The sequence below is a fragment of the Excalfactoria chinensis genome, chromosome 23 (assembly GCF_039878825.1).
Source record: "Excalfactoria chinensis isolate bCotChi1 chromosome 23, bCotChi1.hap2, whole genome shotgun sequence".
NCBI classification, from domain to species: domain Eukaryota; kingdom Metazoa; phylum Chordata; class Aves; order Galliformes; family Phasianidae; genus Excalfactoria; species Excalfactoria chinensis.
In genome coordinates, this window is record NC_092847.1 from 1,503,908 (window position 1) to 1,529,063 (window position 25,156).

Genomic DNA, 25,156 nt, shown 5'->3' on the forward strand with positions numbered 1-25,156 from the left:
TAGCATCATAGAATTGCTCAGGTTGGAAAAGACTTTCATAACCATCAAGTCCAACCGCAGCCTAACCATATTGCTACATATGCAGGTATGGCTTTTGGTTCTGCCTTGGGTTTGGAATGCAAGGATGAGATCCGTGTCTCTTTGGGAACAAAATACAGATCTTAGAGGTTTACTGATGGAATATGGCTGTCTTTCTCCTTCAACTTTCTTCTCCTGTTTTTGCTCCATTCAGCCTCTAAATGCAACACAAGCCTATGGGCCCAACCTCCGTTACATCGTGCGATGGAGGCGAAGGGACTCACGTGGGAGTTGGTACAATGAGACAGTGAAGGCACCACGGCACGTCGTTTGGAACACCCCCATCTACGTCCCCTACGAGATCAAAGTGCAGGCAGAGAATGACTTTGGTAGAGCACCGGAGCCTGAGACCTACATTGGCTACTCAGGGGAAGATTGTGAGTATTTAAACAGACAGAGCTCATAAGTGTTTCAGAGCAGGAGTCCATCTAATGTCAGTGGGTTGGCACCTATTCATTCCCTGGGTTGTATTTGTAGCATTGCTCCATTTAGCACAAAAAAAAGATGCAGTTTCAGGCACTGGGAGAAAGAAGTGGAGTTCTGCTCTGGGCTCTGTCTGCAGATGCCTATGTGACCTGAACCACTTTGTCTCTCTCTTTTGCTCTGTAAAATGATCACACAAAAAATGTGGGGGATGAAGGTAAGTAATGGAATACTCCATATACTGGTGCAGCCATAGTATCTACTTGACCCAAAGGAGAACAGCCAAGGAGCCCAGAACTGGCTTATGGCTGCTGTTTTAGGAAATGATCTAAAACTGAATGGAAAGAGGGAGAAATGGCCACAATTTCTCCCATTGAAATATCTGAGGATGGCCAGGGGGCCAGTAGGTGGCAGAGCTGGAGCGTGGCTGCACTGTGCCGGTTGCCTGATACGTGCTCTGCTTTGTCCCCAAACACTCAGATCCTAAGGCTGCACCTACGGATGTTAGGATAAGAGTTCTAAACAGCACTGCCATTGCTTTGACATGGACCCGCGTGCACCTGGACACCATTCAGGGACAGCTTAAGGAGTACAGAGTGAGCAAAAGCAAATCTCTTCTCACTGACTATTAATTATGGCTAACCTTTTCACTAGCCGAGCTGGCCCCATTGATGGAGCCACATGCAATGGGGATGACAGAAACCTGATCTGGCCACCCTGATCCTGAGCTATGGTGCGTCCCACAGGCTGAGCCCTGCTCTGAAGCAGCACCAGAGTGAAGCCTTGGGATGTTCTTCACCGTGCCTGGGCACTGGGTACATCTCCCTTGGCTCCCCAAGACCTGGGGTGACACAGGGTCTGCCCTTGAGCACCAAGGGACCAAATCTAAGGCAGCTCCTGACCCTGGAGCTGCTTCATGTTTCCTCAGATAGGTACAAACGGGCTCAATTTTGTGTCATCCCCAAAGTACCACCATTGTCTTCTAACAGACACCACCCCCAACAGAGCCTAAATCCAATACACGGTACTAACCAGCAACTAGAGGCAGCATAGATCCTGTTGTTTTTTTTTTAACATTTAATACTGGAGATTTACTGCTACAGTAAAATACCTGTGCTTATGTGTAGAAGATAAACCCTATTCAGAGCAAACCAAAGTCTGAACAGAGCCCCTTTGAGCAGAGTAAAAGACTCTTGATACCAAAAGCATCTGCGCTGCAGACAGCTACAATGCTTCAAATCCAATCATTCACTGAGTGTAAAGAAAGCTCCCCGGTTGCTGCTTTCATTTCTTCTCCCTCTGTTCTGTTCTTCTGGTCTGTTTTCCAAATGAATCTTATTTCTGTATGAAATAAGATTTGCTTTCGGGGCTCTGAATCAGGCATCCTTCAAGTTCTGAGTTCCCATTGTGGTTGGATGTGTGATGTCTTGCCTTACACTAATCTGGGTAGGAAGGGAGAGCTCAGTGCCCAGCACTGAGAGCTGGAACCAGAAGCAGCTCTTTGCATCCTAACCTTAATCCTAACCCAGTGCTGAGCTTTCTTAATGAAAACCTATTGCACTTCAAATGGGAAAAGCTTCATGCCATGCGTGTTTCTTGAAGGCCTATTTCTGGAGAGACAGTAGTTTGCTGAAGAACCTGTGGGTCTCCAAAAAACGGCAATATGTGAGTTTTCCTGGAGACCGAAATCGGGGCATAGTGTCCCGGCTGTTCCCTTACAGCAACTACAAGCTTGAGATGGTTGTAACCAACGGGAGAGGCGATGGGCCCCGCAGCGAAGTCAAGGAGTTCCCCACACCTGAAGGAGGTACGTGCTTGCAGAGCTCCGACTTCAGGCTGCTCTGCAGAGCCAACCAGGAGGGGCACAGCTCTGCTGCAGAGCTATCAGTTGGCCAGCAGCACATAAAGAGGCAATGCTTGGGCTGAGCAAGGCACAGCCATGCCCTTGGTTTGCTGCGTGACCTCCACGCATCGCCCACCCTCCCCGCGCTGCAGCGCCGCTCAGTCAAACCACTGCGAGACCTCAGGACTGAATGAATGTCACCAATCTCAGGTCGGGCTTGTACAGTTGGCAGCGCCTCGTTCTGCTCTGCAAAGAGCTCGTGTCAAGGAGGAACGGGAGATTTTAATTTTCTCCTTGTCATGGCAGCTATTTATAGAGGCGCCGATAACTTTTTGTCATAGCGGCGCTTTCAGCGGCTGCCCATGAATCTTTCTTTAGCACAGATGTTTTTGGCACAGCGCGTTGCAGAGTTGCAGGGGGGGAAGAAACAGAGGAGGCTGGAAGCAAATCCTGTCTCAAGCAGCACAAAATACGATGGGCTCTTCTTTTCCTTCTTCCTGCTGCACGAGAGCGCTCTCTCTTTCTCCTGTACCGTTTACCTTGGATGCTGTCACCATTTTCTGATGGACCAGCTTGTTTAAAAAGGAAAGGTTCTGTTCCAGGACAGCAGCTTGGTGATGGGTTGCACCTTGATTTAGCACTTACCCGAGGACTTAGAGGTGTGTCGCAGTGGGGTTATGCTCTTGGCATATGTAAACTATTGATTTTCTTCTTCCTATTCCACTAAGCTATTTTATTGGCTATATATTGATGCTTGGGAGATGGATATTCTGCCAAACTTCCATTTAAGAGAAGGAAAAAAATAAAATCATTAATCTCTCAGATCAGTGAACCAAGCTCTTTCCCCACTTAAAGGCACAACGATTAAGAGTAAACCAGGAGAATAATTAAATTCCATAGGCCATAATGCTTTCCTTTCCTTTACTAGCTTTGAATAAGCAGCCATAAAAGCAGACATTCCTCAGGGTAAGGACTGCTGTATACCTGCACTGGATCCCCATTACAGCTCCCCAGATGTTAATAACACAAAGATGCACTGCAGTAAGAAGTAGCTCTGCTCTTTCTATCATGCCAGCAGATAAATAGATGAGGCGTAAATGTTGGGCTGGGTGAGACCAGGGGCAATAACAAAACTCCAGCAGTAGTCAAATATGCAAACAACATACAGAAATGGGACGCTACTATGAGAGTGCTCCCTTCATGGCTGCAGCATCCATTGTGGGTGACTGGCTGAGTGTGATGATGGGGGACAGCAGCCCCCAATGTGAGGGCATGGTGCATGCTGAGCTGCTCTGCTGCTGGTAACACAGAGCTAGGGCATGATTCCTGGCCTAGGTTGTTGTTCTGTCAGTATCTGACCTTTAGAGCGTGTTTGTATGTGGTTGAATGTCTTGAGTTTTATCAGGCAGCCTGCGATGTGTACAGTATTGTAAGGTATGTTATCTCGTATGTTTTTTCTTCTTTCCCTTTTCTTCCTGCTCCCGTCCTCCTCCCAAGTGCCCAGCTCCCCCAGGTACTTAAGAATCCGACAGCCAAATCTGGAAAGCATCATTTTGGAGTGGGATCACCCAGAACATCCCAATGGAGTCCTCACAGGATACAACCTTAGATATCAAGCCTGTACGTTCCACATCTTATCTTCTTAGTGACAATAGATAAGTCATTCAGTATTTTCCTTGCCGCTGAGTTACCTCCTTGCCTAACACCAAAAGCAAGCTATAGGGAGTGGGATGCTTCCAACATCAGCTGATGGTAGTGAGTCCTGGAGTGGTCCTGGGCACCTGCAGCTCACAGTTGACCACAAAGGGCTGTGGATGCTCAGTAGCTCAGTAGTAGTAAGCGATGCTGCACAGTGTATGGCCCAAAGTGCTGTCTGGGAAGCCCAGTTTTATTTGTGGGCAAGGCACTTGTCTTAAGCTTTACCTTAACCATCTCCACAACCCTGAATGTCCCCAGCAGCGTGTTCCCAGACAAGGCATATCTGCCCCCATCTGCAGGTCCTGCCCTTGGGGACAGGTAACATGCTGCAGAACCCAAGCTGAAGCCACCACCACCTGCCTTTCCTCCCCAGTTAATGGATCCAAAACGGGCAGAACCGTGGTAGAGAACTTCTCTCCCAACCAGACAAGGTTCACCGTGCAGAGGACAGACCCCATCTCGCGCTATCGATTCTTCCTGCGTGCTCGGACACAGGTGGGAGAAGGAGAAGTCATAGTGGAAGAGACACCAGCACTGCTGAATGAAGGTGAGTGCAGGGCAGCTCCTGGCATTGGGTTGGAGGTTATGATACAAGCATTGGCCAAGAAGTGCAGGTCAGAGGATCCAATGATTCCCAGAGCAACCAGTGTCAGATAAGTGGTGTATGTCTGCTACCTTTTACAGCAGTGGGCAGATAGTCTTTTGTGCGCTTGCATTACCCTAAATATGTCCCTTTAGGTTTGGATATTAGGAACAATTTCTTCTTAGTTAGAGTGGTCATACGTTGGCACAGCTGCTGAGGGAGGTGGTGGGGTCACCATCCCTGGAGGTGTTCAAGACCCCTGGAGGTTCAAGTTCAAGAACCCTGAGAGACGTGGTTAGTGGGCATGATGGGGAGTGGGTTGGGGTTGGATTTGGTGATCCAAGAGGTCTTTTCCAACCTCATTGAGTCGATGATTCTTTAGAGCTCAGTGCTGCAGCCAGGAGCAATCTCAGCTGCCTCTATAAGAGCCAAATTCAGGGCTGATGATTTCTACATCACTGGAAGGAGGTGCACCTCAGTGCCCCTGCCTTGCTACTCTACAGCCAGCCACTGACCTCACCCCCCTGCAAAGCCACAGCTCCCAGACTCCTAATGAGATAAAACACCCCTTGTGAGGCATTCATCACACTAAGTGAAAGTTCAGGAGCCCTGGGGGAACTGGGGAGACAAAAGCTGGCTCTTTCCTTTCTTCAGCATTTGCTAAAAGACCTATGATTTAGTTAGCCCTCAGATTTAATGGAGTTTTTGTCTCCTTTCCTCCATCTCCCCCTCCCCAACTAATGGCTCTGAGTAGGAAAAGCAATTCCTACTGCCGACCCAGAGGAAATGAAATGCTTCCTGACACTCTTCAGTGGGCTCCAGCATCACTAATTGATGCGATAGGATCAGAGATGGGGCTGCATATGCTAAAGAAAAAGAATCAGCAAAGTTGCACATTGGCAAATATGAGAAGGGCAAAGCTGATGCTTAAAAGAAAAGATTTGTTGAAAAAAAACCTGTTTGGATCATAGGGATCAGGTTGAAGGCGTTGATGCTGGTAGTGGTTCTGATTGTATCTTAAGCATTTGCTGTACCGGGTTTGTTTCTATATGGTGGCAACACTGACTGTAAGGACAGCAGGGATGTTATATTGCTTAACTGAGATGGATCAGAGAGCAGTGGGTGTGGAGAGCCAGGATGCCAAGGTAAGTAATGGGGGCTGCAGCCCCTGCAGCATGGAGGAAGGATGGAGCACTGTCACCAGGCAGTGGGAAGGGTCAGATCCTCAAGCTAAGTTACAGATATGAAGCACAGGTTGATCTCAGAACATGAGACCTCAGTCCTTAAAGTGACACCAGAACAATGAAGGCACAAAATTCAGTGTCAAAACCTGTCCTTGCTGGGATGAGATACAAACACCTGCTAAAGAGCTTTGCTGAACCAACACCTGTGAGATGTCCACCCTGGTGTGTGTGTGCCACCAGCTCCAAGGGGCTGTGCTGCACAGAAGGGCGATATGTTGTAGCTAACGTGCTTATGTCCTCTCTCTCTTGTCTCTGTTGACTGCTTGGTGTGGTCCGAGTCTCCTGTTGGTGTGTTCTGGCTGTTTTATCTATTCCTTTGTTTTCTCTTTCCTTCTCTTCTACGCTGTCCTCGTATTCCCCTCTCTATCCTTGGCGCTGCCCTCTGAAGCCACGCCAACCCCAGGTACCGTACCAGCGGAGGAGGTAACAGGCATGGGGCAAGGCTCACCCGCTCGCGTGCGCTGCCAATTAAGCATGCACTCCATTAACCCTTTCAATGGGGAGGTGAAGCAGCAGGGGGTCTAAATTGGGCACATGGAAGGATGGCAGGTAGCACCGCAGGCAGATTAATGGTAGCCAAGCACCAGGTGTACAAGCAAAACTCAGAGCCAAGTAGCCCTAATGATGAGGTTGCAAAGCCCAGGTTTGCACCAGCCTTCTCTCTTTTTAAGCCTCAGCATCCCTGCTCTGAGAAATGCAGAGATACCTTCACCAGTGGTGCCCACCCTGTTAACCAAACATGCTGCTCTTTTGCCTCCTGGTGACCATTGAAAGGGTAAAGGACAATGTTTGTGCCACAGCTGTGCATGTCTGCATGCGAGGCTATTGCTAGCTTTGCCCTCTATTGCGTATTTCTACATCAGCATTGAAGCACAGAGAAACCTTTCCTCAACAAGGGGTACCCACCTGCTTCAACAAAACCCAAACCCCCAATTAATCCAGTGTCCAATTACTCAGTGTCAGCAGTGCAAAGTGTTACCAGAACTTCTTGTTGCCTAGAGAAGGACACCTACCTCTTACGAAGCTGCAGCCAAGACTTCTCCTCTTTGGATGCTGTATTTCCACAGGGTTATACAGCCCTGTAAGCAGAGGCAGTGCTAAGGGATACATCCAGCACCCCCAGTGCTGCAGAAAAGCTTTGGGGCTGCCCTGCACGAGGGTGCTGTAAGAGGTCGTGCTTTGCCTTTGCTGGGTGCAGCCCTGAGCACCCAGTACTTTCCAATGAGGAAAAGCTTTGTAGCAAACACTGCCAAAGTGATGCAAGTGCAGAACCTGCACCCATAGGTTTTGCTTCCCTACCTCATAGACGTTTCTCTTCCTTTCATTCTGTTGCAGTGATGACTCTACTCAGTATTATTTTGCACGTATTTTGTTTCTGAATAGACGCCAATCTTTTTCCTACTGCATTTTCCTTACATATACGTATATACATTATGGGGTTGGTCTGCCTTGGCTGGTGGGAAGCTGAAAAATGGGCACAACCTCTTGGCTCAGAGGAGCAGAGCTCCTGCTGCAGTCAGGTTAGCTCAGCCACAAGAACCCAGCTTTTCTTCTAAAGGACTTTGCTACTTTCAGTGGATATTGCTGAACACCATAAGCACAACGCGAGCTCTTTATCCTTCCAGCATCATATCAATGCAGGAATAACTCTTGAACTACTGGCAGCTAGATGAACAGGTTGCCATCCAAAGGATAAGATGATTAAATTCTGGAAGGATAAGGGGGCATTGCTCTATTTTTACCTTTTGGTAGGAGAAATGGCACAGGGGAAAGATAGGTGAGCACTGGAAGAAGGCTGAAAATCCATAACCAAAGCAGCAGTGCTCACTGGGCAGCACTCTGCTTGTCCAAGAGGGACGAGGGTTGGGGAAGGTGTAGCATTTTATTCAGGGCCAGTCCTCATCTTGATACTGAGCTGAGCATCATTCCTTGCTAGGGTGCACCCCAGTGCTGCAGGATCAGCTGTGCCATGTATTAGTGTTGGTAGTAGGATGCTGCTCCCCTTCCCAACAAATACAGCTCTCGATTGAATACTATTTGACCTTTCTTGAACAAGTTCTTCTCTGCTTGGTGGATTTTATGAATTTTTGGTGAAGGTTGCCCCAAAAGTGCACCATGAGGCTGTTTGCCATGGGCTGTTGGCTCTAAAATTGGCCTTTTTTCCCATGGAAAACCTCTCTCGTGAGGTCATCTTTGCTCTGTAGGTGCGTGAGAAAGTAAACCAAGTTGATGGAATTGAAGTGAAGAGACTTTACCTTAGAAAGTCTTTGGGTTTCCTAAGCCACAGCTGGACAAAGGGCGAGGTAATCTGGGGAAAGGTTGGCACACAAAGGGCTCTCATTTGTGCTATGAACAACCCCAACAAAAAGCGCATCCCATAATAATACCCAGCGTACATCCCTTCATCAGGGACCATAAGAGTATTGGCCTTAGACTTTTTTGGGGGTAAAAACAAACAGCACATTGATTTATTTGTTCCCTTCTCGTTGCTCCATAACGCCAAAGCAGAGGAGAAAGGCCCAATTGTTCATTTAGGAAAGGGACAGCAATAGAAATACCGAAAACTGCTGACCCTTCTCTTTTTAGAGGGCATTCAATTGCTTCTTTCTGCTCTTGAATTTCTTAGAGCTGTCAGATTTGGAGCTTTTTTTTGTTGTTGTTGTTGTGTTTTTTTTTTTCCCCCTTCTTTTTGATAACGACTTAACAATCTCCTTCTGTTGCTACAAACTGGGAGAGGGAGAGAAGGGGGTTGGGGAGAGGGTTGGGTGGGGGGGGGAGAGTAAATAGTCTGAGAACATATTTGGCTGATCATCTCAATTCATGAAAAATGCATCCAATTTCTCCAAGCCTAATTATTTTGTAGACACACCCAAGGGAAAGCTGTTACCGCAGCCTAACAACACATTAAAAGCACCTTTAAATAATTAAAGAGCAGGATGGCTGGGCTATTATTATTATTATTTATATATTTCACAAAATCTTGCCAACTGTTCACCCAGCCCAACCCCCCCCCCCCCCCCCAACTGCTCTCCCATGCCTTAAATTCCCCCTTTTCTTTTGCTTCTATGCAGCATTGCCCAATCTGAGCATCCCTGGGTTTTGATGACTATCCATCCCCAACCATAGGAGCTGTATTGCTGCGAAGAGAGCAAACCCATTGGCAGCCCTCCTGCTGCACCCATCTCTCTCATCACTTACCCTTTTAATTGCTACAGCCAGACTGCTGCATCCCTTGTCCATTATAGCAGCGTCTCCTCCCCACCGTGCCCCTTGGTCTCCATTACCAGGAATGCTAATGCATCTTGTAGACAGAAAAAGCAATCAGTGCGTGGCAAAGATGGGGCCGATTTATGAGCTAACTCACATGTATTTCCAGGAAGAGGAGCTCATCCATGTAGGGAGCCATATGCTGACTTTCACTTGGGGTTTTCTGGATAAATTGGGGCTATTTGAAGCCTGCTTCCTTCTACACACCATCTTTCAGGGTGCACTCTACCCTACAAGCAGGGAATGCAGAAAGAATTGCAGCTCAGAAATGTGATATCCCATAAACGTTACCCCTGCAGTTTTGGAAGGATGCGCACGATTTCTGAATGGGTATCATCTGGCTAAAGCAAGCAGTTGGTTTGAGCAGATCTGGAGCTGCCAGCTGCAATGAGCATTGCCCTGGTCTCAGCAAGGGGCTGTGGATGGGTTCTCCTTTCTTTGGGGGCAGCGGGGAGCTCTGATCTTCTGTCAAAGCCGCCTTTACCTCCCCCTAGCCTGAACTCAGCTCTCATTAGGGGATGGATTTCAAAGGCTAGCAAATGCCCCTTATCTTCCCTCCCCCAAATCTACCAGCTGAGCTTTCCTTCTGCATACATTTCGTATTCAAACACAAATGAGGCTGCAGCTGTGAATCCCGAAGCAGAGAGGACCAAATCCCTAGCCCAGCAGGAGCCCCGCTGCCCTCCTCCTGCCCACATGTGCTCCCCTCGTTGACCTCCTGCTTTAACGAGGACTTAACCTGGTGCTAAAGCCATTGCATCAGTGCTGGGTGGTGCATGCAGTCCACTCGGGTGCAGTGTGATGGATCAACGTGAGCTGGGCATTGGAGCGGCCTTAGAGCAAATTGCTGGAGGCTCTGTTGTGTTGTCTTTTCCTTCACTGTGAATCAGAGATTCATAGTGGAAGTGGTGAGGTTGCAATAGCTAATGGTTAGCTTCCACTGCTCAGGTTGACTTTGGACACTGTAATCCCATGGAGGAGCTGCAGCAAAATTGCATTAACAGTAACCATGCCAATGGCTTAACCTTCCAAAAAATGGTTGTACCTCTCACCCTGTTTGTAACCTTCAGCCTCAGGACACAGCAAAGCAAAGCTTAGCAATGAACTGAGATGTAGCAGTACAGAACAGCAATCCCTAATCCTGCTGTCACAGCTGAGATAGGAGGGGGGGTTTGCTATGCTCCGTGCACCCACAAGAACCAAGTTGTGCAATGTTCCAGCCTGGCTCCCATCACTATCACTGCTATCTGCCTGGGGTGGGATGTGTTCTGCAATGTTGGAGTGTTGAGAGGGGGGTTGCTGCTCCATTCCTGCCCCACGAGGTGCTGCACTGCTGCATGAGGCTTCTGCAAGGCTGCGTTGGTCCCTAAGTGGGGTGCCGTGTGTTGCATTGGGTTTGCTGTCATGGTGTGTTGCTGGTAATGGGGTTTGACTGCAGCTGCATGCAGTAGGGAGGTGGCCACAATGAGACTTGGGACTGCTGGGATTTTGGAGGATGGGGTCTCTTGCGGTCTTAGCTGCATTCTTTCATACCTGTCCTGCTGTGTTTATGGGCTTGAAGGGAGGTCTGCTTCCATATACAAGCCAACCTGGGACTGAGCTGGTGAAAAAGCAACCCTGGCTTTGATCTTGGATGGTTTTTAAAGCACATTCCTCACCCTATTCTTATTAGTGGGTGATATTTGCAACAGCCCTTTTCCTTTGCCTGATGGGGATTTGTAATCCCTTGATCTGTAGTAAGAGTAAGTAAATACAACTTAATGCAAACACCACGGGATTTCCTTTACCCCAGGCAGTTTAAGCAGCTCCTTAGCTGTGTTTTCTGCTGGCAGGTTTTCAGGCAGCAGAAATCGCCTTTACTGAGCGATGCTCATTCATACCTGAGAGCATTCAGCAATGGTTTCCAGTGTCCCCTTCCATCAGACATTAGCCATTGGTACTACTGTCTCCTCTGGAAATTCCCTGTGTGTTTCCATCAGCAAAGCCAGCCACAGCCCCCTGCTCCAGCTGAGGGCTCTGGTCCCATTCATAGCCACTGAGGATCACAGCCCTGACCCAACACAAAGCTAGAAAGATGTCCTATTGCCTCCTCAGCTGGCCCATCCCATGCACCTTCCTTTGGTGGTATTTAGGAACTTTTACCACCATGCAGAGGGGTGCACACATGATGTGCACACTGACCCTATATCTCCCAGCAGAGGTGCATGGAGCAACTGGGGGCTGGTTAGAAAGCAAAGTGTACCAACTTCTCATTTGGAAAGCTTAAGGAATATCCTACATTAAGTGTAAATTTTGAGGAGCAGTGATGGCAAAGCAATGCCCATCACTCTCTGAAGAGCTACACCCACATTAATGCTAAGGCTGCTTTGTCACCATCCTGCAGGACCAGTACACAGAGCAACAAGAAGGAAGCAGCTAAGAAGCTGCAGGGCACGTTGGCAGCTAAATAAAGCAGGGGCTGCCAAACTCATTGAACTGGGGCTCGCCTGGCCCACAGCAGATGGGCTTTTCCTATGAGCTCAAGTCTGGGCGCTGCTCCCACTGGTTGCAATGGGGAAGGGACTGCGGTGTCTGCGTGGTGCTGCGCTCGATGCTCGGTGTTGGGAATGATGTGTGGGAGCCCCGGGAGCCATAACAGCTTCTTGACAGCCAGCGTCTGCCTTTCCCTCTGCCAGCCTTCACCTGGTTGCCTCCACCTACAACCGAGCTAACTCCAGCAGCCACCACTGCCACCACAACCACCACCGCCACCCCTACTACTGAAACCCCTCCTCCTACTGAAATCCCTACTACTGCCATCCTTACCACCACCACTACTACTACAACAACCACCACAGCTGCCAGCACCGTCGCAAGCACTACAACAACTGCAGAGAGGGCTGCGGCAGCCACCACAAAGCAGGAGCTGGGTACTGAGCTTTCCTTTTCCTCTAACCCTTCTAACCCTACCGGGACCTTCCCTGCTTCTTGCTAAGGATTAATAATGGGGACAGAAAAAGACATTCCATGCTTTGGGAACGGTGTCACAAGGAGACAGAGGTGGTACAGGATGAGGGTTATGGTGGTGATTTGGGGGTCCCTCTGCCCACAAAAGGGATAACAAAGCTCACTCCTGGGGGTGTCATGATGCTGAATTAGCATCAGGGTTGGGAAGGAAGTGGAAGACCCTACCGAAGTATTATCTTACCTTTACTGTCCTTAAAAAGGGGTTCTGCTGCTATTATAGAAGATGTCACTTCAAATTTAGCACATCAGCTGTTAGAGAAAAGAGCTGTCACAGCTCATAGGAGTCTTTTGGTTCATGGTACTGCTCCCTGCATCATACCCTGGTCATAGCCCACGGGGAACCTGGGCAGGTGGCTAAAGGTGCAGCTGTGCTCCGGGTGTTACCCAGCTCACCACGCAGCCACTGTGAAGTCAGGCATAGCAGGGTGTTCAGACTGCAATGGTGTGGGCACGTTCTCTACTTTAGATGGGGAGAAGTATCCCTTTGAGCCTTGCTTTTAAAGACGCAGCGATGACGGGCTCCCTGGTTAATGAATGATGGATGGTTATATTTGGGTTGCTCAAAAATGAATCAAGGGAGCACAGCCAAAGGAATGCAGTTACATAGCTGGCTAGGATGCACTCCAAAATGTAAGAGCAAAAGCTACAGAACTCTCTGTTTACTCTTCAAAGAAGGAAAGGAGACTGTAGTAATGAATATTGAACCTGACACTGGTTTACTTCAAGGAATATGATAAAAGCAATTCAAACCACTTCATGCCTAAATTCAGCTCAAGCTGGTTAAACCCAACACCCAACGCATGCTGGGAGGCCCTGGGTCCATCTGAGCGGCCCTCTGCAGTAAGAGAGATTTGAGAACCTGCAGCACATCTCCTCCTCTGCACTAGTTTGCTCTTTAAGGATGCCATCTTGACTGAGGAAATACAGATTTGTGCTTTGGTTCATGGCATGCAACCCTCCCAGGGGCAAATGCAAAGGGAAACACGGGCATGGATGTGTGCTGCCCTAACAAAAACAGTTTAAAACAAGATAGCAAGATGCAACTTCAGCAGTATGAGTGAGGCCATAGCATTGAAGCAGGCTCACAAAATCATTACCAGAACATGGTCACTATTCAGCAAGCACATGGGAGGTACTCCTTGTTGAGACCAGGTGATGAGCTGGAGAGGAAATAGGAGGCAGAGAAGCAGTGAGAGCCCCAAATGGCCCCAGGGCTGTGAGCCCAGAGCCTGACCCTAATGCGGGTAGACAGAGAGACCCCCACTGTCCTACCATGGACTCCAACCTCTACCCTAAATGTCTCGCAGCTGTCCCTGTTGCAGGGATGGAAGGCACTCATCTGTGCTTTGCCAACCCAAAACTGGAGCTACACCCCCTAAGTAAACAACATTAATAGCAAAACGGAGGTGTGATGCATCTGATGGGACACGCACTCATGCTAAGGAGTGGATTAGCTCCACTTCAGCAGAAATAGAAGTTCATCCACTCTCCAAAGCAATGTCGACAATCCTCAGCTTCAAAATCAGAAACGAGTGACTTCATTGCCCCACTGGCTGTCTGAGCCCCAGTCAGATGAAAGCATTTGCTCCCAGTTGTGGCAGTGCGGCTGTGTGCACTCAAGCATGGATCTCCCGTGTTGGTTTAGGCACAAGTATAGCCAGGAGATTTCCCTATGGACCAAAATCCACACAGAATTGCCACAGAAGCCAAAATATCTGAGATAAACTGAGCTCAGTTGGACTTAAATCCCAACGTGCCATGAGATATTGAACTTCCTCCAACGTTATGAAGTAGAGGTTCTCATAGGAAACAATTACATCTTCAGGTTAAGGTTGAAACGTTAATTTTAGGGATGATTTTATAAGATTTTACCAACCCTGGATGCTAGGTGAGCTCTCATCTCTGTATAATCCAATATACTAACTCCTGTTCTAACCTATCCACCAGCCACCAATGGATCGTCCATATGGGACATAAGAGCTTGGGCTAATAGTAACTGGGCAAACATCACCTGGAGCCACAATTACTCTGCAGGAACTGACTTTGTGGTTAAGTATATCACCAGTAAGCATCAGATCGCGTGGGGAATCTATAGGGTGGTGATGCCACTGGAGATTCTGCCAGCTCCCAAGGCTGCAATTGCTAGTCTTAATTACTGTGCATTCCGTGTGCTCGTGGTTGTAAGACGTTCATACTCACAACCACGGATGAGCACAGCTGTTTTTCTGGGGGCTGTTTGTGGAGCTGAGCTACATGCAGTCTCAGCATAAGGAGACTTGAAATAGATTGTACATATAAAAAGGGGAACAATCTTTCATAGAAAACAGATCAGATCTATACAAATTGGAGGGCAGGGTTATACATCTCTGGAGCAGGGCTTGCTGAACCTGGAGCTGGCAGAATCACCTCTGACCCTAAACCTCCTGTCGTATCGGATATCTTTGTCTCTTGCAATTGTAAGGCTGTCCGTGGTCTGGAAACTTCAAGCTGATATATCTGCTTTTAGTGCTCATTTAGAACAGGCGTTTACACGCTGGTTTGGATTTCTTGTAGATAGGCAGCGATGAACGCTGCTTATCTCTGTCTTTATTTCCCAGCCATTTCAGCCTTATTGTATGGCACATCGATCTTAAATTGGCATTTTAAACAAACCAACTGCACACAGTCATCAACAGCAAATCACTTCTGGTCACACACTGAGAGCTGACGTTGCTGCTTACTTAAACCAGCTTGGGAGGCACCACCAGTGCCTGCTCTCGCTCTGCAGCCTTTGTTATCACAACAGGGAAGGACACCATTTTCCCCCTTCTGAATCATTTTCCACAACTGGGGATACACATTGGATGTCCAAACTCTAAAGACTAAATATCCCATCTCCCAACTCGCCTCCTCCCAGACCAGCTGAGTTGCAGCATCCAGCCCATGGAAAGCATCTTTAACCTGCAGGCACAACGCTAAACACAGGAGCTGGTCCTTTACCCCATCCCACAGCACAACAGCTGAGTGGGACCAAGCATATCCCAGCCCTTTGTTATAAGCACTCAAACACCCAGACCTGCGGCTGGGCAGATAAAGCATCTGTCAGGTCTTAAGAGTAGGGAGAAATCTGATCAGCTATCCATCGTTTTAAGTACAGCAAGCAGGGATGCAGCAAACCAGCTCCCTGCCAAGCTGTTTGCCTCTTATCCGAGGGATAATCACAGCACTGCTCATAGCCCCCTGACCACCGTGCTGTATTATTTCTGCTTGGTGGCTCAGGCCAGCACGATGCAGCGCCCGCGGTGCCAGCACAGCCACCTCCCGCGGCTGGCTTTGATGTGCGGTTTCTGTTTCTCAGGTAACAAGACAGAGAAATCTATCCCCGTTAAAGCTCAGACCCCCTCCTCTGTGCAGCTGGCCAATCTGACGCCGGGGATGGTGTACAAGCTGTGGGTGTTCCCCATATGGTCTAGCCCCAGTGAGCACTCGTACATAACCTTTACCACCAGCTCAGGTGAGCGGGGCTGCGTGTCCACTGCATGTCACTGCATCCCCACGGGTGGCACCGGCGTGGCGGCGGGAGGGGATCAAGCACAACCCTGCCCTTAAGGAGCCACCCAAGCATCCTCACTGCGCTGAACAAAGGGCAAAAGGAAGGGGTTGAATCAGGGTGAGGAGCACGTGCATGCACCTTGTGGCACTGCGCATGGGTTGGGGATGGCACCACAGCCACACGTGGTGAGGGCAATGGCTCTTCAGCTCGGTGAAAGGCAAGGTACGTTCCCTCAGCAACTTTGCATTTAATTGCACAAGCAATTTTCCAGGCTTATCACCTCAGTGATTTTTAGAGCTTCCTAATTATGGGCTTCCTGCACTGCCCACTGAATGCTACAGAAGGAGCCTTACTGACTTCCACAGGCACTCAATCAGGCTTTATGCATTTCTAAAGCATCCCTGTTGACACACGATGAGTGTCAGTAAATCACGACGCCTGGGTTTCCCTTTGTGTCCGCCCGTGGGTTGTGCCGTAGGAATCTGTGTGCAATGCTGTCCAAGCAGAGGGCTCAGCTCTGCACAGCAGCTGTGTGAGCAGCACCGGAGCAGCCCACGCTGCAGTAGGTAGAGGCTGAGATTTCAGAGAACTGAGATTACTTTGCTGAGATCTGGCAGCGTGATGGAGAGCTGAAGCAGAAAAGCCATCTCTTTGCTCAGGAACAAAATATTCGTTCCCAGCAAAGGAAGGCTGCAACAGCAGCAGCTCTCCCCACCTTACTCCATGCACCTGCAGCCCAAGTGCTAGTAAGGCATTACTCCATCAAATAATTCCCTGGTGTGCTAAGCAGGGACAGAGGGCAGCTGTTGGTAATCCAGAGTGTCCAACACTACCCAGTGCTGATATTGCCTCGGGCACAGCAGTGTGGTACACCTCTCCATGAGGATGTGCAGCATCCCCAATTTCTGCTTGCACACTGACTCAGAAATTGCCCCCAGGCTGCAGCCCCCTCACCCATACCATGCAATACCCTTCTGCATCACTGCTCCCCAGCTTGGACCCGTCTCTTCTCTTCTCTTGCTGCTTTTCTCCCACTTTGGGTGTTAGGTCAGAGGACCACCAGCACCACGGGGCAGGAAATCATTAGAACAGGAGGTCACCTCCTTGGCTGATTGATGCAGGCATGGCTATCTGCTGTAATTTATGGGTTTCTAGTGGTGTTACCGAGACAATGCACAGGGACCACCCAACCCTGTCCCCACAGCTCCATCCCTGCCCATTTTTCACTGCTAGATTCTGCTGAGACAGGTGCTCAGCCCCCGCTGACAATCACGCGCCGCAGGAATGCTGGTGATCAAGAGAGCCCTGTTCATTTTGCTTGTTGGTTGTAATGTTTGCCAAATAGCTGTTCTTCAGATCGAATGCAGATAAATAAGAGGTCCAGGCACACCACGCCTTCTCTTTTGCTTAACTTGACAGCTCAATATCCCAAAAGAGCTCTTCCCAATAGTAAATGGCATTTAAACTACAAGTATAGCTTAATGCAAAGACGTCTTCTAAATTCAAGAAGGAATGTAAAACGCTGAAGGGGGATCTGAGCAGGACTGCAGCTAGCTGGGCTTCACGCAATCCATTTGCTTCACAAACGTGACATAAATTTTTTGCTGGTCTGCTGTCAGAATACAGTCAGCTTTGCTATTGGCGTATAAAGCACGACTGTTGGGTAACACGTTTTCTGCCACAAGATTATAATTACTTTTCTCTTAAATAAATAAATAAGCAAAAAGCTGCTGCAGTTGCATTTCAGATCGATAGCTGTTCGATGCCACAGCTGCTTGCCACTATTTACCCTTGGCGTCGGCCTTACATTAACACAAATCAGAACGCTCTCTGACAGCCGTGTGCTTACCCTTCTCTTTCCAAATGCTGCAATGACAGTCACTCGTTTACTCCAAAAAAAAACCCACAAGATTGCTGTGACTATGATTTGTCGGCACGTGTTGCTTTTTTGGGAAGGATGGCAATGACACCCCTACCTTCATGGCATGCAGTGCCACAGTCCTGCTGCAGGATCCCCTCCATGCACAGCTCAGCCCTGGTCAGCATAGAACTCACCCCTTGGGAGCACTTGGGGCTTAGAAGAGCCCTTCATTCTCCCTTGGCGCTGCTTTCTGTGCAGACCCCACCTCCTCCCATTTCAAATCTCTCTTAGTAGAGCTGTGTTTCTCTTTCCTCCTCGAGCACTCGAGTTAATTGAATCCAATTCTCAGCTCCTCTCTGTTCTAATCTCATTCTCTCGACTACAAACAGTCCATCTACGCAGCTCAGGTTGTTTTAAATACCGAATGTGGCAGTATTAAAGGAAAAAGCAATAAAAGAAAGCCAAGGCAGCACCCTCCCACCCAAAAAGCAGCACCGAGTGTTCTGCATCCAACATCGTTTCTTTAGCAAATGGTACTTTCTTGTCAATCTCATTCTCCTCTTTTATCTGCGATTTCTTTGCGTCGTGGTTTGGCTGCAATTATCTGCTGACAGCGTGGCTCAGATTTCATCTTAAGGAAAGCACCTGTTATCTCAAGTCAGTTTGGAAAGAATGAGTTTGGAAGGAATAATAGGAAGCGTACTGAGTGCGCTGTCCAAGGGCTCACTCTCTGTTACTGCTCCCGGTGCAGAGGATGGTGGGTTTAAATCCAATTATTTCAAGGCAGCTCCACAAGACGGTTGCGTGCGCTGCCTCCCAGGTCTTGTTGGCTGGAGTTGACTCATCTAATTAAACGAGGCAAAGTCTGGAAGCAGCAGCACATCCCTCCCTACAACTCCACGGCGCGAATATCAGGGAGCAGCAGCAGCAGCAATCCCATTGTTTCAGATTGCTTTTTGGCACAAAGAAATGCTCCATCCTTTCCATTTGGGGCAAAACCCCCCCACACTGAACCACTGATTTGATCCCATCCAGCTCAGAGCTCCCTTACTCCAGGAACACCACTCTATCTGCTCCACAGCCTGGTTGCTCTCAGCCCCCTGCTGTGCTGAAGGTTATTTTCTCCTCCACTCTGTCTTGCTGAATACCAAGCGTGTGTCAATGAGAGCCCGAGAATGGCAGCTCGTTGCTATTTATAGGAGACAGATGTGCCAGTCTGACCGCACACAGGCATTGCACACAGCATGGCAGGGCATGGCTACAGGAGCAGAACACCTCTCCTTGCTCAGTGTCACACTCAGCAGTATTACCAGTCCACGGTACAATGACATCCCAATGCTCCCAAACCACATCTCAGCAACCTGGGACATTCCTTGAGGATCTAGTGGTTGGTAACCCTGCCCATGGCAGGGGGTTGGAGCTTGATGTTTAAGGCCCTCCCAACCCAGGCCGTTCTATGATTCTATGACCTCCCAGGGCTCTACACCTGCTGCTTGCTCATACGTTGGCCAAGCTATGCACGCCAGGATTGCATCTTTATCTTTGAGCACCTCAATCCCGGACCTCCAGGGCTGCTTTCAGGCACAGGATTTGCAAGATCAAATCTGTTACCCAGCTTCTTTTGCCATTACTTTCAATGCCTTTTCTCACCAGTTTCTGCTAGGTTTTCCTTTACGCTGTGACCCTTCGCTGTTTTGTAGCCCCTGCTAAAATGCTGAGTTGACCCACCATTAAAAAAGCCACAGATCCTTGTGCTATGGCGTCAGATAACCCAGAAAACACACACACACACACACACAAATGCAGTGCTACAGATAGCGTGGACTGAGCCCTGGTCATTTGTTTCTCCCTGCTGTCCTGATCTCCCCTTAGAACCTTTTCCTTTCTCCATTTTCCTCCCAGCTTACACCAAGAACCACGTGGACATCGCGACCCAGGGCTGGTTCATCGGGCTCATGTGTGCCATTGCTCTCCTGGTCCTCATTCTGCTAATTGTTTGCTTCATTAAGAGAAGCAGAGGAGGGAAATATCCAGGTAAGAGGGCTGCGGGGTGAGCCTTTGTACTGTCGGCTTCAGAGGCAATCAAACTGCTGCTCTGATACATGTGTATGATTTCAAGCACTTTCCTTCTTCCATAGTGAGAACACTGTTATTAGTGGGAAGCATTTTAGTTAATTAAAGGGTGGGCAAGGGCTCTGTGCCATGCAGGGAGCCGAATGCTGCTGCTCTGTCTGACCCCACCTCTGCTCTGCAAATCTGCTCAGCCACATCCAGAAAGAGCTCTCTTTTAGACAGAAAAACAAAGCTCATTAAATTTTTGCAAAGCAAAGACAGCACTTAAGGAAAGTCAGTTTCCATTGTGTGCCAGTGCCCTGGCGCCACTGCAGCAGGAGATCTGGGGAGCAGCCTGCAAGCCCACCTAGCTGCACTCCACCCTGCAGGCAATTCACCTTCCCTATTAATGGGGATACTGGGGATGTGTTTGCTTGCAGTGCGTGACAACAAAGACGAGCACCTGAATCCTGAAGACAAGAATGTAGAAGATGGTTCATTTGACTACAGGTATGCTCCCTGGCATGGACCCATGGACCTACACCCCCCCATCAGCCCCATCACAGCCCTCACTGCTCTCCCCCTCTGCAGCCCCACGGTGCCACACAGCCTTCTCAGTTATTTCTCCCACCTTCCTCCTCCTGTCTCATTTTCTCTGCAAGTCCTCTGCCAAAGGAAACATTTTCTAAAGCTCCTAAAGCAGGGAGCTGGCTGCAAAGGTTTGTACCTGGGTCAATCCAGGTTTGCTAGAGTGCTAGAGCGAACTCCTGAAGCATCCTGTGGATAATGCAGGGACATCACCCCATAGCTCAGCCTCTCTCCTGCTCATAAGGGAAGAAGTAGCCAAAGTCATGCTAAGAACAGACAGGTTCACTCACCCAGGGTCTGCCTGGCTTCAAAGCAAGGCTTTGCTCCAAGGTCCCCAGGGCAACCCTTCTCAAACAGCCCCTGGAGTGCTGAGCAGTGACCCTGCCCAAACCACTTTGATTCCCCCCACCTCCAAGCAGCCCCTTTCAAGCAAAAAGTCATCCTGGTAGGAGCAGCACCCATCTTTCCTCCTGGAAAAGCTCCTAGGATATTTCAGAGAGGGATCAGCATCCCACAGCTATGTCAGTGCCCCCGCTGCTGCCTGCCTCCAGGGAGCAGGAACAGGTAATGTGTCAGGTCTCATTGGATCGCCCACACTCGACAGATGACAGGGATGTTTTACAGTACACCCAGTTTGCCCTCTGAGCACCTACTGTGTGCTCTGCCTTTCGCTAAAGAATTTAAATGCACCTTTCCATCAGAGCTGGATCCACAGCCCAATTAGTCTGGTGGGAGTTCTTCCTCCTGACTTCAAAACAGGGGTTAATTAAACCCTGTGTCATTACCAGCACTCCTAGCATTACGAATTGATGCAGCCAAGATGGGAAGAATTTACTTACAATTCAGTGAGGGATGTAACAACTCACACGTGTTCCACCAAAGACTTCAGAGGGAGCAAAATGAATAGGTTTGCCTGCTCACGATGCATAAATGAAAGCAGAACAACTGCATTCCTCAATGCCATCCCATTTATACTGTTAGTAGCACGGTAACTACATTAGGTTTTTCTCCAAAGGATATAACAAGACCAAAGCTCCCCAGTTTTCCAGTAGAGAATACAAATATACCTGAGTGGGAGCCCAAATAGGTACACTCTAGGAATAAATCATCATTCTTTATTGCCATACATACAATGCAATGGCAACACCTTCAAGCTATGGATAAAACCATTTAGGACAGAAAATAATAGTGATCAAGAAAATCTACCACTGATTTCCCTACTTGGGCCATCCTACAATGCAGCAACTCCTGCTTAGCTGAATCTCAACCTCTTATTGACAGCCCCACTGCCATGAGCATGCAGAAGATAGAAGGGCAACAAGAGCAAACACAGATATCATTCACATAGGAATGACCAAAGAGTAGGAGTTGGAAAGATCCTACTTTGAGTTTTTGGGGTTATTATCTGTAGAGCTGAGGTTTTTGCAACATTGCTGGCATGGATGCGACCCTTGCTCTCTGAATTGTGGATTTACTAAATCAAGACAAGATTTCTCCCTGTAACAGCTGGATTCTGTGCTTACATCCTGCTGGGAAGGGGGTGGCGTGCCTGAGTGCAGTGTTCATATCAAGCCCCAAGATGCTCTTGCATTTTCCATCAACATCCCATGAACTAGATGTGGAAAAAAAATCAACCAAAGAGAAATAGCAAACCAGACCCTGAACTCTGCCCCTCCATCAGGAACAGAAGTGGTAGGAGGTTCTCTCAAGGAGGCAGAAAGGAAGGTGAACTTGAAGGATTGATATGAAATGCTGTTGGCTGATTAAGATTCAAAATGATTGCGATGCTAGGCTCAAGGAGGGTAGCAATTAGTATTTCAAGCAAGGACAGGATCTAAGCTGACGTGAGTTCTTCATTGGTTTCCCTCCCCACCTCCACATAGCATGTCTGATATGCTCTCATCATATCTCACGTCCTTAATGCCCTGTGCATGCAACTTTCAAATCTCTGCAGCCTATAATTAAGAGATACTGTCACATCTTTCTGTTCCACTAACAGAATAATGGTTTTCCTGGGCAGAGGCTAAGCTGAGAAGCTTAATTTCAAAGCAGGAGACCATTATCCTTGGACAATGTTCTGTGCCAGTGACTGTGCCTCATTATACCAAATGTTTAAAAGCTGCACGTGGGGGAATCAACCAGAAACCCAGGCTACCGGGAAGGGAAAGTTGAGTGGTTTTACCTCCTGGGCTCCATGCAGCTTGGTTCAGGTTGGGATCTGGTGGCACACTCCAATGCACTGTGATCAGCAGCAACCAGGTCAGGAGACACAGGGCTGCTGCCAGCCCAGCAAGGGGAGGCATAGGGTCAACTGTTGACAACACCATGCACTGATGTGACACCAGCATGGAAGCTCAGCAAAGGGATGGAGGGGATGCTGAGTGGTCCCTTCTCCCAACCCCTCGCCAGCATGTTGTTTGTGCCCCAGCATGGCATTTGTCCCCTGCAGCTTGTGCCTGGCTGTCAGCCCAACACAAGCAGCCTGGCCTCTGCCAATTGTGCTCTCCTTGATCAGCTTTCCCAGGGATGGGACTCCTCCAGATCTGAACAGTTCCATTGGCTCCATTTGGTATAACGAGGCAATGAGCTCCATGAGGAATGCAGTGACTTTTCATTTTGGTTTTAGCACTGCCCCTGTAAATGCATACCTCATCATATCTCTCTCTGATCAGGCTCTTTCTGCTTCTCTCTGTTTTATTCCCATTCTTTCTTCTCCTTTTCACCTGGTCTATCCACATGGACCATGAAGGTCTCTTGAAAGGTAGGACCACGTGCTGCCAGAACTCCAGCACATTTAGCTTTTTTTTTTTTTTTAATTACTCCTTTTTGCAATTTCTTTCTTTCATAACTGAAAGCCCCCCCTGCCCATCCCGTCCCCATACACTCGCCTTTACCTAACACTTAACTTTAAACACGATTCCTCTACCTCTCACTGGGGATGAGAGTACCCCCATGCCCATTGATGCATTTTGCTTGGAGATGCTCCATGGGCATCACCAGCCACGTCACCCTCATCCCAAACCGATCCCTAATGTGTAGTGGGACCAGGGGATGCTGACAATGGACATGGGCAGAAGGGCTGGATCCTCTGCATCACCCCTCAGCACCCTCCCCCTGGCTCCATACTCCCCTCTTCCCAATGATTTATGCCACTCGGGATGGCATTTCCTCGATGGATTTGAGCTGGGTGCTCTGCTTCTTTAATGCACCCATCAGCAAATCCCATAGAAATCTATGTTAACAGGGTTAGAGTGCATCACAGTGCTGATGAGTATCTGCTTCGCCCTCCTAATGTACTAACAGGATGAGCAATGTTGGAGAGAGGTAAAACCAGGGCAGGCAAGGGAAATGCACTGACGGGAAGCTCGGCATTGCAGAGCCCACCTTAGGGAAAACCTGGCTCTAGATCCGAGTTCAAGACAACCCACCCCAAATCTTGGGAATGGGTATTTCAGATCAAAGGATCTGGTTTTTGCCACTCTCTACTTGACGTTAATTGGGCTTTCTAACCGCTTGCAGGCTGAATTCTCTTCCCCCTAAAAAGGAGCCACTTACTAAGCTAACAAGTTATTATTTATTGAGATGCCAAGTTAACACAAGGCCTGGAACGCTGGTTTTGTATCATCGCTTAATTCACAAAGCGCTGATGGAAGGAAACACGGAACAAAGCTGCCAGTTGTGCCGTAGGATACCAAATTTTTCTCCCACTGCAGAGAGCTGATGCCATCAATTAAATGGCACAAAGAGATCCAATGCCTTCCCTGGCTGCTCCCATGGCTAAGGAGCATTTTTCTCCTTAGTCCAAGCAAAGCGTTCCCTGTTCCCCTCACCAAGACCACGCACCGTAGTGTGGATGCTGCCTACCCAAAGGGCGAGTCCCGAGATGCTGTTTTAATGAAAAATGGCCCCAAAACTCAAGAGGCTACAGGAGGTTGGTTTTTTTTTTCCAAAAAAGCAAACAAATGAAAAAAAAAATAGGCTGAATCATTTCTTTGATTGATGACTCTGCGTGTACAGCTTTGAAATAGCCCCATATTTTTTATCAATTTTAATAAAAGTCAAGAACAGAGTGGACTGCCATGCAGGGGAGCGAGCCTGCTGGGTGCAGGACTAAACCAAACCAAAATAAATAGAGACAGGAGCATGAGGGAGAAAAAATGCTCAAGGTACGTAAGCGACCTCCTCAGCTGTATTATACAATTTGCATGCTGAATGTAGGCTCAAATACGAACTAATGACTAGCTGATATGAAAATTAATTTTTATATATAGCAACGCTCTCGTCCTCAATGCAATACTATCTTTATTTATGAGATACCAGTCTTTGCCCTCCAGGGAGAAAACAGCTTTTCTCCCCATCTTTTTTTGTTAAAAGGTTTCTTTAAGAGATTGTTTTTTCCAGTGGGTCAGCCGATTTATTTTTCAGTGACCTGGCTTAATCTTTCCAGTGAAAAAGAGAAAAGGATAAAGAATTGAGCAAACAAGCTTAGATGCTCAGAAATAAGCTTGGAAAGGTAAATTCCCATGAGTTTCAGGAGCTGCACAGAACTTGGCATCCTGTACATGCCCCCTTGCAGTGCTTTGAGTTTTCCCCATTGCATGGAGCTGTCTAAAACGATGTGTGTTTTCACAAGGAAAGCTGAGAACAAACCTCACTTAACCAAGGTTACACCAAGGTTGGCTAAAATGCAGGGAGAAGGAAAGGATGCGAGCAATGACAAGGGAAGGATATTTATCATGTACATCCAGTTGGACTGCTCTGAGCAATGTATGTCATACATATAGTGTAAGAAACATTGGGACAGTGCTCTCACACAAGCGTGATGACTTTTGGGTGTTCTTGTGTGGAGCCTGGAGCTGGACTCGGTGATCCTTATGGCTCCCTCCCAACTTGGGATATTCTGTGATTCGGTGATTCTATAAAATTGCTTTCTAAAAACAAGAACCACCAGGGCTGGGCTATCAGAAATCCCAACCACAGC

At 48.3% G+C, this 25,156-nt stretch overlaps 1 protein-coding gene across 26 annotated transcripts in view; it reads left to right on the forward strand.

Moving 5' to 3' along the window:
• NFASC (neurofascin) overlaps positions 1-25,156 on the forward strand; it is a 94,875-nt gene that overhangs the window by 64,883 nt on the left and 4,836 nt on the right. For 12 of the 26 annotated variants that reach the window (XM_072356173.1, XM_072356166.1, XM_072356176.1 and 9 more), the window contains 11 exons: positions 233-455; positions 982-1,097; positions 2,104-2,308; positions 3,842-3,964; positions 4,416-4,589; positions 6,258-6,272; positions 11,812-12,045; positions 14,090-14,206; positions 15,480-15,635; positions 19,438-19,569; positions 20,028-20,097. In XM_072356173.1, coding sequence (XP_072212274.1) covers positions 233-455; positions 982-1,097; positions 2,104-2,308; positions 3,842-3,964; positions 4,416-4,589; positions 6,258-6,272; positions 11,812-12,045; positions 14,090-14,206; positions 15,480-15,635; positions 19,438-19,569; positions 20,028-20,097 — 1,565 coding nt within the window. The remainder of the gene's footprint in view (positions 1-232; positions 456-981; positions 1,098-2,103; positions 2,309-3,841; positions 3,965-4,415; positions 4,590-6,257; positions 6,273-11,811; positions 12,046-14,089; positions 14,207-15,479; positions 15,636-19,437; positions 19,570-20,027; positions 20,098-25,156) is intronic. The other 14 variants (XM_072356181.1, XM_072356182.1, XM_072356183.1 and 11 more) reach the window with 7 other exon arrangements.